A 19,390-nucleotide genomic window follows, 5' to 3' on the forward strand; every position below is an offset into this window, starting at 1 on the left:
AAGGAGCTAATCGATTGGCTCATGGAAAAATCAATTGATTGAGTTATTGAAACTACTTTTTTTCAATTTTTTAAAGGACCAACTGATTGGTTCATTCCTACAATCAATTGTTTGCTGCTTCTGTTGCTATTTTTTACTTTTTGAAGAAAAATCAATCTATTACTCCCCAAGACCATTCGATTGGTGTCTGGTATTTTTCCGAAAATTCCAATTTTAAATACGTACATCATAGTCATTTAATCCCTAATCTCTTCCCTAACGCAACCTAACACCCAAAACACCTTATTTCGAGTTTCTAACAAGGTAACCAAAATTAATACCATAATTTTATCACATCCTCAATTATTGGCATCAATTTTAACTGTTTAACAATTATAATCATGGATTTCTTTACTTTCACAATTCCCTAAAACCTTCAAACATCATCAATTGTGGAAAATACATGAACGCATCAAAACAGAATTTTATTCACACATTGACACATGAAATTCAACAATCATAACAACACAAAATCACATAAGATCATCAAATTCAACATCATCAATAAAATCCATCAATCCTATTGGAGATTAAGGAATCCTCTACCCTACCTTTTATACACATACCCTTTTATTAAAAGTCATTATCCCCCTTACCTTAGATTTCTCTTGCAAAATTCTTTCAAGCTTCTACAATGGTTGTTCCTCCTATGCCCTAGATTTCTCTCTCTTCTCCTTGCCTCTTTTCACTTTTTTCTACGTACCGTTAATACTCCTCTTTATAACTCTCCTTTTTACACTAAAAATCTAGTACCCTCTTTGGTTATTTCTAATATATCATCATTCTTCTCTCTAACTCCCATTTTATCCTCAATATCTCTACAACCTCTATTTTCACTTTATTTATTTTATTTAAATAATACAAATCAAATCATTATTTTAATTAGTAAATTAATTCTAATTATTCTCTCTTTCTCTAATTACTCTTCACACCCTACTACAAGGTCACACACTTTTCCTTTCACCCACATTTATTTTATCACCCACTCATAATAGTTAAATAAATATACAAAATTATAATTAAGTCAAAATAAATAAAATAAAATAAATTACTAAAATTTGGGTGTTACAACTCTCCCCCACTTAAATAAATGCTGCCCTGAAAATTACCTCAAGTGAACAGATTCAGATATGAATCCTTCGTCTGACTTTCAACCTCCCAAGTTATGTTTCCACCAACTAATCCTCCCCAAGCTACGTTCACCAAGGTAATATCATTACCACGTAACTGCTTCACTTCCCGACCCTTTATCTACGTGGGTAATATCTCAACAGTCAAGTTATCTCTCACTTGTACATCATCCACTTAGATCACATGATACAGATTCATAATGTATCTCTTCAACTGAGACACATGAAACAAATCATGATGATTAGCAAGCGATAGTAGCAAAGTAATCTGATAGGCAACTTCTCCTATCCTCTGCATAATGTGGTAATGACCGATGAAATGTGGAGTAAGTTTTCGAGATTTCAAAGCTCTACCAATACCTGTTACCGAATAGCCCTCAAAAACACATGATCTCCTTCTTGGAACTCGTGTGTTTTTCTTCGTTTATCATGATAACTGTAATATCTCGATTTTTCTATTTTATTTATTTGATAGCTATTTTATTAGTAGTATAATTATTTAATTATTATTTGGTGTGATAATTATTTAATTGTGTGTTATTATGCTAATTGAGTTATTATATTATTAGAAGAATAATGAGAGAATAGCTAATTGGGCCTGATATTGGAAATAGAAATAATAAGTGGTAAAGTGTTACTAAGCCCATGAGACTAGAAGAAAGATAGTGAGGAAAATAGGGTTTTAGAGACATAACATTCATTTGGGGAAAAAGAAAGAAAAGATGCTAGAGAGAAAGAGAAGAGAAGAAAGAAGAGAAAGAAGAGGATTTGAGAGATTCTTGAAGAAGATGGACTTTGATTCTAGGTAAGGGGAAATCTCATTATCTTGAATATATATTTATGCAATGTGTAATAGTATGATATGTATTCATCTCTCTCTCTATTTCATAACTTTCTATGTTAGAGTTTATGTATGAATCCATGAAATTTGTGTGAAAGAATCATGTTCTATGTTGCTATGTTGATACACCATGATAGAACTATGATTAGAAACTCTTAATTGCATGATTGTAGGTTTTGAGTTTCCATTATTTAACTTCATGAGATTTTGCCCAAATTGATGAAAAGTGTGATGTTGTTATGTGATTACTTGAATCGATGTGAATTGTTTTGTGATAATTGGAAATTGTGTTTTGTGTAATAATTGTAGAACTTATTCAAATTATGAAGTGTGAGGATATGATAATGTTATTGTACAATATACTCATTGTACATATTATATGTATTCATTATGATGTGAATTCTCACCCTTCTGTTTGAATGATGGTCATTGGGACATCGTGCAGGTCCGACGAGTAGTGAGCTTGTCTGAGGATTTAGCCGAGGAGCTTTTGATTTATCGTTTTGATTAGGTAGTGAGTCAAATTCTCTGGTCATGTAACACTTGGGGTTTTATTTGAACTCGTGTTTTTAATGTTTGGATATCATTATCTTTTTCGTATTTTTGGCATAATAATTTGGATATGCTTGTTGAAGGCTATGTTGCCTAGTTATTGGATTTCACATAACATAGTTTGATTATGTTATTTTGGATTGGTAGGTGAATATAATATGGGATATATTCATTGAAATTGTTTGATTGTGATTATTATTCCGTTGCGTTTGCATATTATTAAAACATGAAGATTTCAAATGAGTTATAAACATGATCATGTGCAATGCTTGAATGTTTTGTTGTGGTTTTCAAGTGTTTTGAAAAAGACATGTGATGCCCTTTTGTTATATGCTTATTACTCTGTGAATGATTATATTATATATTTGGGGTTAGAAAAGGGTGTTACAATAACTCTTTTGGCGACTCTGAAAAGCTCTCATCTTCTTCTGAATCACTTTGATCTTCTCTGTGGCCTGTTAGAAAATTTCAGGTCCAATCACAATGCCCTCTCTGGACTCATAGCAACACAAAGGAGTCCTACACCTTCTACCATACAACGCCTCAAACAGTGTCATTCCAATACTTGAATGGAAACTGTTGTTGTAGATAAACTCAATCAACGGCAAAAAGCAATACCAAACACCTCTTTGTTCTAGCACACAAGCTCTCAACAAATATTCTAAGGATTGAATAGTCCTCTCTTTCTGACCATCTGTCTGTGGATGATAAGCAAAACTCAAACGTAACTTCGTACCCAAAGATTTCTACCAAATCTCCCAGAACCTCGATTTAAACCTCAGATCTATGTCAGATACAATATTGGACGGAATCTCATGCAAACTGAAAATCCTCTCATAGTACAACTCTGTTAACTTCTCCAACGGATAGTTAAGTCGAATAAGAATGAAATGTGCCGATTTAGTCAACCTATCCACAATAACTCAGGTCAGTAATTTCCAATGTATTGTATATTCCAGGCATAAAAAGTAATTTGCTCAACAAAAGGCAGTTGGTCTAAAACAACTACAAAATGCCGATAGAAGACAAGATGATAAAAGTTATCGACTCAGGCGGAAGGTTAATCTTGAAGGCTCTTATGTCTCATAATAGAACCTTCAAGATTGAACTTAATGTGATGGAGCACAAGTTTCTTGAAACTGCAGCTAGCAGAGATGAATCGATATGGCACTATAGACTTAGTCATCTAAACTTCATAGACATCATAGATCTGAAGAGAAGAAATATGGTTTCAGTATTATTAGAAATCAACATTCTAAATGAAGTATGTGAGGATTGTGTGCAGGCAAAGCAGCACAAGAATAGCTTCAACAAGAATTCAGGAAGCAGGTCGAAGGCAATTCTTGAAATCATATACTTGAATGTGTGTGGTCCTATCCAGGTTGATTCGATTAGAGGTAGTAGATACTTTGTCACGTTCTTAGATGATTTTAGTCGAAAATTCTGGACTTACCTGATCAAGAAGAAAAATAAAGTAAAGTGCAGCAGAATCATCTTGCAACTAAAGTTGGTTGATTCACTCGATTGAAGAGTGAAGAACAAGAGGCAAATCGATCGGTTGATTAATTCTTGTTCATCAAGATTGATTTAGAATTCTTCATAAGTTTGGTGTAATTCCAACATCTTACATGATGCAATTTATGTTTTTTCATCTATTTGTTAATTGCTAAATTAAATGTATTTATGGATGTTTTGCAGCACTTTCGCGAATGTGTAATCAAGAAATGTCTCAGACCTAGGATGAAGGAGATAAAACTTATTGATGTTGAAAATTGTCAATGTTACAACTGCATAATTCATCAAGCTAAAAGGAACAATACTGAAAGTGAGAAAAATGAAAAGTTTATTGGAGGGGGTTGGTGTGAATTTGCCAAGTTTAAGAAGCTTCCCATTGAGGATGCATTGTCTTTCAAAATCTGACGGTTTTCAAGATTCAAGTATATTACTTTGAGGAGGAATTGATATCTTATGTTGCAAAGTTCAATTCAATTTATGCTGTAAAGATGAGATTGTTTGTATGAGAGTCTGTTAGTATAAAGTTTAGTTATCTCTAGGCTATTTGTTAACTTTGCAATCAATTTTTTGTATTACACTTTGACACCTTCTCAAAAAGGTTTTGTTTATTGTAGTTTAATAGAATTATTATGTTTAAATTAACAAACCAGTCTCGTGTGTACGCATAGATTTATTACTAGTTATTTAATAAGCTAATATTCTTGCTCTTCCAGTCATGCTAATCTACAAGAAAACGACATTCCACTAAATTATAACCTTATGATGCAATAATTATATTGTCTTAATCCTAATGAATTATATTGACTAATGCATACATAAATACATGGACAAAGTAAAGTAAACAAACAACCACCGGTCTCTCTAACTTAAGCTTGCACAGAAGAGAAGCTTCCTTGTGCAACACATAGTATAAGCAGTAGTTGTTTTTTTATCATTAGTAGTCTCAGGCCTAATTTATTTACTTTATAAAAGTTTTTTTTTTAAAATGTATTTGTTTTAACTTTTTATAATAATGATGTGTTTGTTTTGACATTTTATCATGTCTTTCTCGGATTACATCACAAATCTGCCATGTAACTCGAAAAATTTATAAATTGTAGCTTCAAGGTGGAAGTGGTGTTGAGTACTTTGCTATCGTCAAAATAACATATACTTCCTCCATCTCATATTATTTGTCATATTTGATCATTTTATACATATTAAAAAACAATAATAAATAAAAGATTATTTTAAATAACTATTGATATATTCAAATTAGCATTAATGTTAAGTAAAAAAAACATAAGATTGTTGGAGTGAATAATTTCGACGAGAAGAAGTAAATGGTTTACTTCAAAAAATTGTCATCTTTCTCAATATGTCCAACTTCTTCTCTTCATAGACAGTAGACCTAGAATTTTACCAGCAACGTGTGGGTCAGTTACACCTAGACTTTTACACCTATTAGGGATGGCAACGGGTCGGATCGGGTGCAGGTTTCATACTACCCAAACCCGCACCCGAAATTGACACCCGAACTCAAACCCAAATGATGTTCGGGTGACAAAACAACACCCACGCCCACACCCGTTAGGTTCGGATTTTTTCACCCAAACCCGCAGCAAAATACATAAAATATATTTCTACTACAACTTTCCAATATATATATATATATATATATATATATATATATATATATATATATATATATATATATATATATATATATATATATATATATATATATATATATATATTATATAATATATATATAAACGGGTGTGATTTCGGGTGCGGATTTCACACTACCCAAACTCGTACCCGAAATATCGGGTGGCACCCAAACCCGAACCCAAATCCAATCAACTCGGATTTTTCCCCGTTGACTCGGGTTTGAGTGCAGGTGGGCCCCACGGGTTCGGGTCTGCTTGCCATCCCTGACACCTATGTCATTTTTTCCTTAGAAAATGAGAACAGTTTTCGACAATAACTTATATGATTAAACCAACTTAAATATACAACTAACTATTTTAAGTGGATAACTAATAAATATTGCATCTCATTAATTATCAATTTAACCCAGTTAAACTATACTGTAATTTAAAAGACCATAAACCATCATTTTCAGGTATATAATTCAATATAAATTATAGTTGAACGATGTCATATCATATATACTGAAACACCTAAAAATCATATATATTTTAATACAACTTAAATAATTAACTAATTACTAACCACGTGTTAAAGTTGTGTAAAACCATCCAAAATTGTATAGAAATATCAATTTAAAATATCATTGCCATCTCGCCCTCTTTCCTTAGTTTGATTTTCAGATGGTCCTGGAGATGTTGGAAATTAAATCTAACGAAAAGTAGAGATATTAATAATTATCTATATATAAAATTAAAGCAAAATATAGATAAAAAACAGAGCAATACTTGTCAACCAAGATACCAGGGCAAAAAAACACGCTCATATACTTTTCTGCCAATCAAATTTTCCCAAGTCATAGTCAAATTTCTAACCACTCGCTTTAAATGTCAAAGTATCTTAAAATTAACTTCACTAATCATAAAAATGGACTATCCTGAACCTATAACAATTACACTATGTTTGTTGGAGTTATCATGTCATCCAGCATGAGAAGCCTACCCATAGAAGCAATGAAATTATAGAATCCCTAAATTGATTTTTCATTAAGTCGATTCTCTAAAAAATAGCACCTACTTAACAGCGAGAAAAATAAGTTACAATGTTAGATAAAAACCTTATATTAGATTATCAATCACACATTCAAATTTGAAAAAGTCTATCAAAAAAACAATTGAAAATCTTAAAAGCAGACTTATGCGCAATTAATGAACCACCGTGTCTAACAAAGAGACAGGCATTAGCATTGCAATAAGACTAAACAGAACTCAAACAAAGGATAATCAGATAGGGACTGGTAAGTTGAATTGTAAGAGAAGCCGAGCAATCGAGTGCATCACCCCCATTTGAATAATAATGTGGAAGTTACTTATTGGAAATGTTTTAATAGCCAGTTCGGCTTCAATGGGAAGATTTCTTGCATCTATTCCCTTCTAGTCAATAATTTTACTCAAAAAATAGTATAGTAACTAAACTGACTTTAAAATTTAAACAAGATTGGAACCCTTCATTTGTATGCTTTCACTGCTTTTTGAGCTGCATCATCCAAATCTTCAGCTGTTATTAATGCCATACCACTTTCCTGTTGAAACATTGGTGATTGACATAATAAGCCTTTGAAACATTCTTTATTTTTAGACCAAACAATTGAAATATTATCAGTTCTTTCTCAAAACAGATAGTTTATTTATATTAATAAACCTAACATTTTACCTTCAGAATTCTTTTCCCTTGGTCAACATTAGTGCCTTCAAGACGAACAATTACAGGTACTTTTAGGGCAACCTGAAAAACAACGGCAAGAGAAGTTAATGCTACAATAAGATTGGATCATATGGATGTAGTGTGCAACCAATATTCTCTTTCAATGAGAAAATGAGATGATGAAAACAATAACATTAGCTCTAAATTTATTTTAAAAACTGAAAATATTAAAAACCTACACCCACATTGTAGATCAAAATTTAAATCTTACAAGGCATCAATTATAAGTAATTTACATTCTTTGACATTATGCAATCCTTTCGATACCAAATAGGTCCAAACAAAACCATAATCAAAAACTGCTAGGGATAAAATTAATAAGGTTGCACGAAGAAATACTCTGTTTTTAAAAGACTCACTTTTGTTTTGATAGAGGAATAACATTACTAACCTGTTTTGCAGCATTCACTATTCCACTTGCTATAACATCACACTTCATTATACCACCAAAGATGTTAACCAAAATCGCCTTCACTTTGTCATCAGCAGTCAATATCTTAAATGCTTCAACCACCTGATTTATAAAATTACAGTAAATATGAACAAAAAGATCTAGTGAGCAGTGACTACTAAAGGATGCTTTTCTAATAAAATGGCTCTGAATTTCAGGTTTATGCACCAGCGGTCTACAAAATGATGTGATATAGGAAGAAATAAGAGCAATCATCTCGATCTTAATAATCTAACTAAGACCAATACTAATACCAATATGAGAACAATTTTGTCTGTAAAACATTACCTGGCCTTCAGAGGCATTGCCACCTACATCCAGAAAATTGGCAGGAGTACCTCCATGCAACTTAATTATATCCATTGTGGCCATTGCTAACCCTGCTCCATTCACCATGCAGCCAATTTCTCCATCTAACCCAATATAGTTTAAATCTGCCTTGGCAGCAGCCACCTGATCAAAAGATAAAAGGCACGAATAATGTTGCATTTAGTCATTTGCCTGGTGAAAAGAGACAAAAGGATGTAGAATTTGGAATTTTAATAATCAGCCACAAATATATCATTTGAAATCTTGATACTGCCATGTAGAACCTAATTTCACTCCATAATTGTATCATAAGCATGAAATCCATGTACATATCAAAAGCATCAAAGTACACTGTAATAAATGTAAGTAGCTAATTAAGCTAGGCTCTATGTTTAAGGGTGTTATGAGACAGGATGAGATAGGTCTCACATAATATCAAAATGAGCCCAATCCAACATTTTAGTCATGACAACTTTAGAACCCATATATTAACTGGGCCAACCCAATATTTGAATTAACCAAAGAAATTCGAACATTATGAGTATTGCATGCATAGTCATAATTAATCTTCAGTAGGAAATTAGAGAAAGTTATACAACATACTATATTGCAACAAAAAAAAAGTACGTCAATATAAGTATATTATCATGTTAAGTAGAAGTCATTAATTAAAAAATTAATTATTTATCCCTAGTTGTTACAAAAGATGTTCTACAAGATTGGGTCACATAGTGACAAATTGGGCTTGCCCAAAATGTATCTTGACCCCAACCCAAAAATACACCAGGGATGGGTAGAAAATCCATGGACTTGAGTTGTAATGATGGATGGGTTTAGGGATCATATGTTCAATTCCCACGTAATGTAAAATACAAACAAAAGAGCATGTGAGTAAACCTCTCGGGGATCCTCTTGTGTTGTATCACGGAGAGTGAATATTTCTTTCTGGCGATATGCAGCATTATCATCAAAATTCAATTTAGCATCAGCAGCTACTAGTTGGTTATCAGCTGTCTCTGCCATGGGATTGATCTATAGAAGATAATGAACTGTCATTATAGAAATTCTTAAAATGCGATAAATATGTAGAGTGCAGACGACTAAAACATGGACATGCTTACTTCTAAAAGGGTGCAGTCAGAATCAACAAAAAGTTTATACAAATTCTTCACTTGTTCAATTGATTGATTTCTATCAGCCACTTTGGGAACCAAACCATCAACAACCTTTGCAGCATCTTCATCGGTAATTCCTTCAAAAACATCAACAGGTACCTACTAGAAAGAAGGAATGCATCAGGCATATCTGGCAAAGAATACTGCTCGGAGAAATGTCAAGAGTCACAAACCTTAACGATCATGTCTGGAAATTTCTCTGCAAGGTCTTCAATGCTCGTTCCTCCCTTTCTACAAGCAATAATAAGCTGCAAAAGTATAACAAAAAAATTGTAATAAGCAAAATACTCCCCCTGTTCTTTGTTATAAGCAAATTTAACCAATTGCACACATATTAAGGAAATCAGTTAAAGTCAATTGTTTTTATTTAATAAAATATACAGACATTTACAAAAATAACCTTCATGAATAAATTTTACAACTATCATCGTGTGTGCTGCCTCTTATATTAACGGCTGCCTACAGGCTACACCTTTAGGCGTTCATCTTCTATGCAGCCCCTCCTTCTATTGATATTACGGTAAGAAGGGGAGAATACAAGGAAGTAAAAAGAGAAAGCAACCTCACCTGTGCATAATTTTGGTGACATTTCCACTAATCAACTACTAGTAGTAACCTGTGCTCTCTCTAGAACTAATCAGCTTGAGGCATAGAAAATTGTTTTAATTAAATGAAGTGGTATTGGAAATTCAAACGGTAATTTAATTAAGGGTATTATGGGAAGAATAATATTAAAAATTATAAAGGTAGGTAACATTTGCTTATATTAGAGAGCAAAAGAAATTGATTTTGTTTTGCTTAAAATAAGGAACAGAGGTGGTAGCTGTTTATTATTAGTCCAATTTAAAGGAAAGAACTTTGCTGTTTTTTATTGGTCCAATTTAAAGGTGAGAATGTTGCGGTTTGTTATAGGTCAAATGTAAAGGAAAGAAAATTAAACAAGTCATGCATCGTATGTGAAAGTTTTTATCTTATCACTTAAAGTAGATCGAAGTTAATATAATAGAATAGGAAACTTACTGGGCCAGCAGTCTTACGATCCAGAGTTATAGCAAAGTACATCTCATTCACAAGTGACAGCTTTTCACACAAGTAAACCTGTATAAGTTAGACAATAAGATGTCAAACAGTCAATGCAGCAGCAATATTTCACTCTTTCATATATATTCTACTTGTGATTGAGTGTGTGGTACTTGTGATATTCAATTGACACAAAATTTACTTCCATGATCAATACATTAATCACATAGAATCCATATAACAATTGGCTAGCCTACCAACCACAAAAAGTGTATAAGTTGGATAACAGGGTCCAGTTGACCCGTCGAACAACTCAAATCATACTGGTTTCACCAGTTTCGGCTGCTGGATTAACAGTTTATGAGCTGAAACCAATCATCCACAATAAACCATATTGGTTAGTGGCCAGTTTACCCGGTCCAACCAGTTGGGTCAGTCTAGACGGAAATGACTAAAGTTTGAAGTACTGTTTTGCAAGGAGAACTTTATCCTCCAACAGGCATATTGCATGTAAGGAAAAAAGACCCATAGTGGACTCCAAATGGTGTAAATTTCACAAACAAACAAGACCAACTCAAACATAATTTATCTGTGAAGATTGATAAGGTTGCAACCGCTTGCCAGAATTTCAATTTTTTGAGAAGAAAATTGCTAGGCAAATAGAAGGATATTGAAAATGCTAACATATTTACAAGTACAATATTGAATAATGTCACACCTTGCTAACGATTTTTCCCTGAGGACCTGTCTGTTTTGTAACAAGTATCTGCCCAAGCATCTTCCCTGAAAAAATAACAACGAATATCACAAAAATGAAACAACTACATGCCCAAGCAAAAAAAATTCACCGAAAAACTTAGATCATCAAGAATTATATCTTCTAACCTCTCCAAATTTAAACTGACAAAACTAATAATATGAACAGAGACATCATATATTGAAAGACATGGATGGACTGAAATGAAAACAAGGAAATTTGGAATTTGAGAAATAACAAAGGTATCATGCATTACCAGCTATGTCTTCCACCTGTTCAGTCTTAACAATGTGGACTCCTCCCTTAAGGCCGCTTTTAAAAGTCCCTAAGCCTCGTCCACCGGCTAAAATTTGACTCTTCACCACCAACTGCACAATAATCGCAGTTACACCTTTAACATCCACTAAGCAAAACATTTTGTAATAAATTTCCGAAGTTGAAAATTGTATAACTCAAACCTCAATTGGTTAAAACAAGGAAATGATAAAAACAAAATTTCAGTCTACAATTTCAAGTTGCATGGCTTACCTCGCTTTGATTGGGGAATGCATCCTTGATGGCTTTTCTGGTTTCTTCAACAGAAGAAACCGCGACACCTCTGGGAACGTTAACTCCGTATTTGCTCATCAATTCAGCACCCTAATTTCATGAAAAATAAAAAATCTGTGTAAGCGAAACTCGATCGCGTTAAATAAACATCGACGATTTCATAGATTACAAATTCAAGGAAAGGAACTACAGATTCATCATCATCAACAAACATGCGATTTGATTTTGTAAGAAATGAATCGAGACGAACCTGATACTCGTGGATGTTGAGGCGGCGGAGCTGTTGGTTCTGCCATTTGCCGGCGACGGAGAGAGAGCGGGAGAGGAGTTTGTTGAGCGAACCTCTGACCATTTTCGTTAGGGATTGGAGATCGGAGAGTGACGGGATCCGATTGAGGAAAATGGAATTGGCTTTAAACACGGTGTGTGCTCCCGAACGCTAATAGCAGACCCTAGAAATTCTTTTTTTTTTTTTTCTTTTCTTGATGCACCTAGAAATTCTTTTAAAACAATAGAATAATGTAAACTTTACGGACCAAAAATATGTAAAAACTTTTCTTGTGCAAAGAATTTTATAATTACTTTAGTTTAAGAGAATTTCTCATCTAATGGATCTCTTACACACCATAGAAATTTTTATTTTTGCCCCCAGCTTTTGTAGATAGATCTCCGGAAGCATCCCATATTTTAAAAAAATTTGTCTCCTTTCGTAGATGCATTTACAGAAGCGTAATATACTAGTATATATTGGGAGAGAATACACATAAAATCAATTCAGGGATTATTCCGTAGATGCATCTACGGAGTGCTCTTAGCGCCACATTCTTCTGTAGATGCATCTACGAAAGTGTCTGATATAGTTTGAACCAGCATGATCACTCCCTCCATTGTTTCATTTCTCCAAACACCACATACTCTACACCCTAAAAACCCTACTTCATCAATACCTTATATCACTCCAAGACTCAAACTTTTTGGTGCAACAAATCAAAGGGAGCTAGAAGAGTCTGAATTTCAAGTAAGTGGTCATTTTCAACCACTATATTGTTCACATTATCAATCATTTTCTGTGCAGAAATGTTACGTAGCTTCCGTAGATGGATCTACGAAACGTGTTGAGGAAGAACACTTTCGTAGATGGATCTACGGAATAGTCCCTGCAAGTTTTTTTTCAGCATTTTGTAATTATGTGTGATTTTTAGCAAAATAGGTATGGTGCACCCATATAATATTTCATGTAAATTAGCTTCTTTAGTCGATGTTAGTGCGAGTATCGATGATGTGGTCGCAAATGTGGTAGATGTCGGAGGTGACTTTATTAGCAAGCAGGACTTTGATGATCGTGAAAGCATGCTAACATGGATTCGTCGGAAAGTAGTTAACCTTGGATTTGGTGTGGTAATCGGAAGATCGGATAATGGTACCGCAAGAAGAAACCTGTTTGTTACAATGTGCGGAAGAAGCGGGAAATACAATCCTCCTCTAAAGAAGTTTAAAAAAGATGATACGTGTACTAGAAAATGTGAGTGTCCATTTAAAAGTCGTTGTTATATGTTGGCTAGCAAGAAGTGGAGAAGCTCTGTTATTTGTGGTTTGCATAACCATGAATTGTGCGCAAAATTACAAGGCCACCCTATAGCATGTCGGCTCAATCTGGTTGAGAAGGCATCTATTAAAGACTTGTCCTTGAATTTTGTCCAACCGAAAAACATACTTGTCACATTGAAAAGGAAGGAACCCGACAACATATCAAACATAAGGCAAGTGTATAATTAACAGTACCAAAATAATAAGGCGAGTAGGGGTGATATGAACGAGATGCAACAATTGTTGAAAATGTTGGATGATAACAAATATGTGTCGCGGTACAGAAATTGCGATGATGAGGTTACGGTCCGAGATATTTTTTGGACTCATTCGGATTTGATAAAGTTGTTCAACACTTTCTCGACGGTGCTCCTTCTTGATTCTACCTACAAGACCAACAAGTATCGACTTCCATTATTTGAGATGGTCGGTGTAACATCTACTGAGAAGACTTTTGTCGTTGGGTTTACTTTTTTGGAGTGTGAAAAAGAAGATAATTTTAGGTGGGCATTGGAGGTATGTCGGTCACTTTTGAAGAAACAAGTCGAGATGCCTAAGGTGATTGTTACGGACCGCGACCCCGCTTTGATGAATGCGCTCACAATGGTATTTCCTTCTTCCGATGCATTACTTTGTCGATATCACATATTATGTAATGAGAGAAGTAAGGTTAAAGTCGCTGTGGGGATGAAACAAGTAGCGACCGAAGGTGGGAAAGCGGTGAAGCCCAGAGTGATTGTTGACCAAATAATGGATGCATGGGCTCGTATTGCAAATTCTTCGATAAAAGAATTGTACGTCGATACCGTATTGCAATTTCGGAAAATATGTGAAAAATATCCTGATTTATTGAAATACGTTGAAAGCACCATTCTTGACAAGGTGAAGGAGAAGTTTGTTTGTGCGTGGACGGATAAGGTTCGACACATTGGAAATACAACCACCAATAGAGTTGAGTCGACTCATGCTACTTTGAAAAATTGGTTGTGCGATAGCAAGGGTGATTTTTGTAAAGCATGGGACACGATACATCACATGATTTCGAACCAACACAACAAAAAGCAAACCTCGTTCGGTCGGAGCATTACGGTTTTGGAGCATCGGTTTAAGGACAACATCCTTTACTCTCAATTGATCGGCAATGTGTCTCAGTCTGGGTTGAATTATATCTTTCACGAGGCGAAACAAGGTGAAACTTTTGGTGGCGATACCGCAAAATGTGGTTGCACTATCACTAGCACGTATGGTCTAGTGCAATTGCGGAGGATTGGATTTCCCAAAACAACCGACATGAAACCCCTGTCTCAACCCATTAAGACAAAGGGTGCTCCCAAGAAAGTGAAGCCTTCACCAAATGACAACTCGACAACATGATCTCCTTCATATTTTGAGCATGTCGACAAACGCTTTTCGGACTCACCTACTCAGAAATCGCAAAAATCTCAAAAGAGTTCAAACAAGGGAGCTCACATATGCAAACCGCCTCCGACGACTATTCCACCCCAAGTTCCACAAGTTTCGATGCTGATTCCAACACCTATTGCCCCATCAATCAAAAAGGTACAAATTGCTCCAAAAATTCCATTCATTGACGAGATGCCGGTTTTTATGCATAAATACGTCGAATCGTCAATGTGGTGGGGGACGGTAATTGCGGATTTCGGGCCGTATCTGCTTTCCTTGGTAAGCGAGAGGATGCCCATGAGCTTGTCTGTCATGATCTTATCAAAGAATTGGTGAACCATAAAGACTCGTACAGCGGATATTTAGAGACGAAACCAAATTTGAATCGGTAAACGAGGCTCTTGTTCCATGGGGTGGCGCTTACGCACCGGTTTCGCATTGGATGAGATTCCCGGACATGGGGCATCTTATTGCATCCGCATATGACATCATATGCATTGACTTGACGCGTTACAATTTTTCGGAAACCTTTTTTCTGCTCCGTACGACACCTCCTACAAATCCAATTGATCATATTATATGTGTTGGATGGATCTCCAAATCGCGTCATTTTGTACAAGTTTACTTGAAACCGGGATGCCCCATACCACCTACTTCACCAGAATGGGCACTTTATCACACCAAAGTTTCTGATACGTGGTCGGACCGTTTTGTGGATAGGATGCACGATTTTGAAAGTTTGAACAACACCGAGAAGGAATCAAATTCCGAAAAGTCAAGATTAGAACCTCCAATAGATTTAGACAGCGATAGCTCTTTTGATGTATTTATGTAGTTTCAAAGTGTAATGTATACACTCTATATTGCAATATAATCCTTTTTTGTCAAGTCTTACATCATGTGTTTATGAGTTTATGCATTTTTCCCATTTCTCACTACTGCTAGCTCCTGGCCTACTGCATTGCTTCTGTTGGAAAAAACAAATAGCGAAATTTCCGTAGATGCATCTACAGAAGGTGCTAATTTGAAAAATTATGGGTGTTTACCGTAGATGCATCTATGGAAAGGGGAATTTTAAAACCCTTCCGTGGATATATCTACGGAACGTTCTGTGACAGAGATTGTATGGTCCATAGTCTCCAAAGGCTTCTATAAATTTGGGGTTTCTAGGTTTCCATTACACACAACCACAAACACAAACCCTAAACACAAACACAAAAATGTCTTGCATCAGGCCGGATGGATGTCACCGAACATCAATGAAGCGTCCCGATCCTGAACCGGAATACCGCATAAGGGAAGGGCATGTCATTTTCTCTCCCGTCAAACCCCCCGTGTCGGTGAAGTTTTGGAATATCCATTCCTTCGACCAACTAAAGAGGACTATCATGTCTTTTTTAGAGGGGGAGTACAAACCCGGGGAAGAAATAAAAAAGGATCTAGAGGCTTAGAACAAGTACCTCGTTTGCGACCGGAAAAACGGAACGTTGGTGGGTTGAAGTAAAATGGGACATTGATTGCATTCAAATGATGCATGGGTTAGATGATATTGTTTTAATCGCTGCTTCCTAATCTTCTTTAGGCCTTTCCTGACATGATGGAGCACATACGCAAATGTATTATCTCCTTATGACAAATTTTATGCTAGAATGTGAAAGCATTGTGAAAATGGAATCATTTCCTTGATGCCTGCTTATAATTTTTGTCATGGTTATTTCAACAATGTCTCCAAGAGCGAGATGACTTGGCACACTTCTATCCATCTTTCTAAATCTCTTATACCTGGAGAATTGTGCATAATGTCATGCCAAATGAAGAAAACCTTCATAGAAAGGACGTTATCTTTCTTTCTTAATGCAGTATTGTCACATTTAGGAAGAAACCATTGCTCATCTTTTCTTCCGATGCAGGTTTACCTCCAGAATTTGGAATTGGATTTTAAACACCTTTAACTTACAACTCACCATCTCTAGCCTAGCAGACTATTGGAAAATAATTGATAGAGGAATGTCACCTCAATGCAGTGTGGTCATCATGGCTGGAATCCAACTTTGTACAGTTGAAATATGGTTTGCTAGAAACAATGCTAGATTTGAGGGCATAACTATCGATTAAAAAAGTTGCATCAGGAACATTACAGGCTTGGTGAACCTAGTTGGAAACAGTTCCAACATCTTAAGTCTAATCACCATGCCTGAGTTCACAATCCTTAAGAACTTCAACATCAACATTCATCCTCCAAAGATGAAAATAGACATTGATGTTTTGTGGAAACCTCCTCCAATTGGTTGGATAAAAAACAACACAAATGGTGTAGCTATGGGGATCCCTTCTTTGTGTGTTTGTGGTGTCATGTTTAGGAATGCTAATGGTGATCATGTTGGTTCACTTTCTTACTTTATTGGGGAGGGTAATGCTTTAACTATTGAATTCATTTGAGTTATCATGGTAGTTGAGGTGGCCATTAACTAGCGTTAGGATACCACTTAGATTGAAATAGACTCTTTGATTGTTGCTAGAGCTCTTTACAATACAAATCTTGTCCCTTGGTCTATCAAGAGTCATTGGGTGAATTTCTTACATAGAATGGAGAATTTTGGTCTCATGATAACCCACATGTATAAAGAAGGAAACATATGTGTAGATATTATTTTTAGTTTAGGCCTAAACAATAGAAATGCTACTTGGTACAGTCATGTTGTTATGGAGGCTAAAGAGGTTTTCTTGTACAACAAACTAGGTTTTCCCAAGCTTATATTAGTTTTCCTATGAGGGATTTTGGTTTTGGTCCCCCCCCTCTTTTGTTTCCTTTTTCCTTTTCAATAAATATCCTTTGTCACAAAAAAATAATAAATTATTTATAAAATACATTATGTAAAAAAACAAAGAAATGTTATTGTCGTAGAATCAGAGAAATGTGTACTACTCTAAGGAGATTTCATACATTATGTTTCCCTGACAGGTTTCTTAATCGTCCATTTATTAAAATGTGTGCCCATTATCTGGTTGTGTCGATCATTATTTAGACCACTCGCTCACTTATGAAATGAAAGGGATTATGTGTTTATATTTTGTAATGGTATGTGAGAGGCAGCCATAGAGGGAAGTCATGTTCTCCAGTATAATAGGGGAATATCGACTCCAACTTCTTAGAGATATATGTTGCAATCATGCTCTTGAGTTCTAAAGATCCAAACTCAATTAATCTCTATAAATACCTTGACCATTGAGTTGAGAAGGATATTTAATTCGCTCATAAAACACCAATAGACAGAGCTTCTCATCACCCTTGCATGTGTTTTCTCTAATACCACAAATACCCTAAAGCCCTCTAACAACCCTATACAACTAGGGGTTGTCACTCATTACACTTTTAGGTAGTAAAATTGGCACCCATCATGGGGCCTAGTAAAATTGACCTTGGGCATACTCATTATTATTCACTACTCACTATCGTCATATTTCCAAGATGATAACAAAATGATGTTCCAATATTGTCGTCAACACCATCACAAGAGGCTTTGCTAGTGGCGCAAAATCCAATTTTTCTTGTCAGAAGCACACCATACAAATTATAATGGCAGGCATTGTGAATATTATTCCTAAAATAATGCAAGTGAAGGAGTCATGATCCAAAATCACCTTCTCCAACGAGGACGTCATTAGTATCCTCCCTCACAATAATGATCGCATAATGATAACAGTTAAGTATGCTAATTGGAATATAATACGGGTGTTGATTGACCTTGGGAGCTCAGCAAACCTCTTATTCTAAAGTGCTTTTAAAGGACTCTAGCTCGACCCAGATGATATATGAACTTTTCAAGACTCCCTGGTTGGCCTTTCTAGCAAACAGATATAGGTGAAGGGTCACATAACTCTCGAGATGACATCCGGGTCAGAGGCCAGCGCAAGAATTGTAAAGGTAAAATATTTTGTAGTAGATGTCTCTTTCCACTTACAAATGTGGAACCTTGTTTTGTAAGTTACTGAATATGCTTTTAATGATGACAACTATTAAAGATGAACAACTTTTGATAATGACAACAAATCCTTGATGATAACCAAATAGCCAGGGCCGGCCAGGGGCCAAGCCATTAAGGCTAGGGCTTTAGGCCCCCAAATATATAAGTTGTTATTAAAGAAATTAAGACCTAAAAAATTCTTCCATCAATTTTAATTTTTAAATCAATTTAATACTCCCAGTAAAATAAATTTAAATCAATTTAATACTCTAAGCAGCTATGTGAAAAAAAAAATTGCCTTTTTCAGTTTTGCCGTCTTGACTCTTCTTCTTTCCAATTTCAACATTCACATAATAACTCTATATTAAATTGATTTAAATTGATTTATTTCCTCAATGTTCCCATAATAACTCTTGTTCTTTAATTGTTAAACTGAAAAATTGAACATTTTCTCAAAAGCAAAAAACTCTGTAACTGTAAATCTGCAATTGAAGCAACTCTAGAGATTTATATTGTAGCACCGCCACCGCATCGTATTAGAGTCACTCCTACAAAGATAGAAACGACTTTTTGTTATCTATCTTCTTAAGTTATTTCTTATTCTCCATATTTAATCAATGGTTTTTTGTTTCGATTGAGGACAAATAATTTGTTCTTTCTTTTATTCTCTTTTTGTCGGCAAACAGGTTCTTTTTGTCGG

At 35.0% G+C, this 19,390-nt stretch overlaps 3 protein-coding genes across 3 annotated transcripts; 2 read left to right on the forward strand and 1 right to left on the reverse strand.

Moving 5' to 3' along the window:
• Positions 1-6,914: 6,914 nt before the first annotated feature.
• Positions 6,915-12,217, reverse strand: LOC131632383 (succinate--CoA ligase [ADP-forming] subunit beta, mitochondrial). The gene is made up of 12 exons (XM_058903135.1): positions 11,985-12,217; positions 11,714-11,824; positions 11,442-11,553; positions 11,147-11,211; positions 10,429-10,506; positions 9,582-9,656; positions 9,355-9,507; positions 9,131-9,265; positions 8,213-8,377; positions 7,865-7,987; positions 7,423-7,494; positions 6,915-7,291 (listed from the first exon to the last, which is right to left on the reverse strand). Exons 1-12 carry the CDS (start codon positions 12,084-12,086, stop codon positions 7,217-7,219), a joined length of 1,266 nt encoding a protein of 421 aa, XP_058759118.1. The 5' UTR covers positions 12,087-12,217; the 3' UTR covers positions 6,915-7,216.
• Positions 12,218-12,946: 729 nt separating this feature from the next.
• LOC131632404 (uncharacterized) lies at positions 12,947-13,510 on the forward strand. Its single transcript, XM_058903152.1, has one exon. It carries the CDS (start codon positions 12,947-12,949, stop codon positions 13,508-13,510), a length of 564 nt encoding a protein of 187 aa, XP_058759135.1.
• A 1,672-nt stretch (positions 13,511-15,182) lies between these two features.
• LOC131632405 (uncharacterized) lies at positions 15,183-15,560 on the forward strand. Its single transcript, XM_058903153.1, has one exon. The coding sequence runs from the start codon at positions 15,183-15,185 to the stop codon at positions 15,558-15,560; it is 378 nt and encodes a 125-aa protein (XP_058759136.1).
• The last annotated feature ends 3,830 nt before the right edge of the window (positions 15,561-19,390 follow it).

This window comes from Vicia villosa, unplaced genomic scaffold (assembly GCF_029867415.1).
Source record: "Vicia villosa cultivar HV-30 ecotype Madison, WI unplaced genomic scaffold, Vvil1.0 ctg.000939F_1_1, whole genome shotgun sequence".
Classification (NCBI taxonomy): domain Eukaryota; kingdom Viridiplantae; phylum Streptophyta; class Magnoliopsida; order Fabales; family Fabaceae; genus Vicia; species Vicia villosa.

Bases quoted from the DNA above. Each gene is read 5' to 3' on its own strand.
- LOC131632383 (XM_058903135.1), bottom strand. From the start codon at position 12,086: ATGGTCAGAGGTTCGCTCAACAAACTCCTCTCCCGCTCTCTCTCCGTC. The intron at 11,212-11,441 runs GTAATGCATGAT...TTATTTTTTCAG, and splicing joins ACAGGTGGAAGACATAGCTG to GGAAGATGCTTGGGCAGATA. The intron at 9,508-9,581 runs GTTTGTGACTCT...TCTTTCTAGTAG, and splicing joins TTCCAGACATGATCGTTAAG to GTACCTGTTGATGTTTTTGA.
- LOC131632404 (XM_058903152.1), top strand. From the start codon at position 12,947: ATGGTGCACCCATATAATATTTCATGTAAATTAGCTTCTTTAGTCGAT.
- LOC131632405 (XM_058903153.1), top strand. From the start codon at position 15,183: ATGGGGCATCTTATTGCATCCGCATATGACATCATATGCATTGACTTG.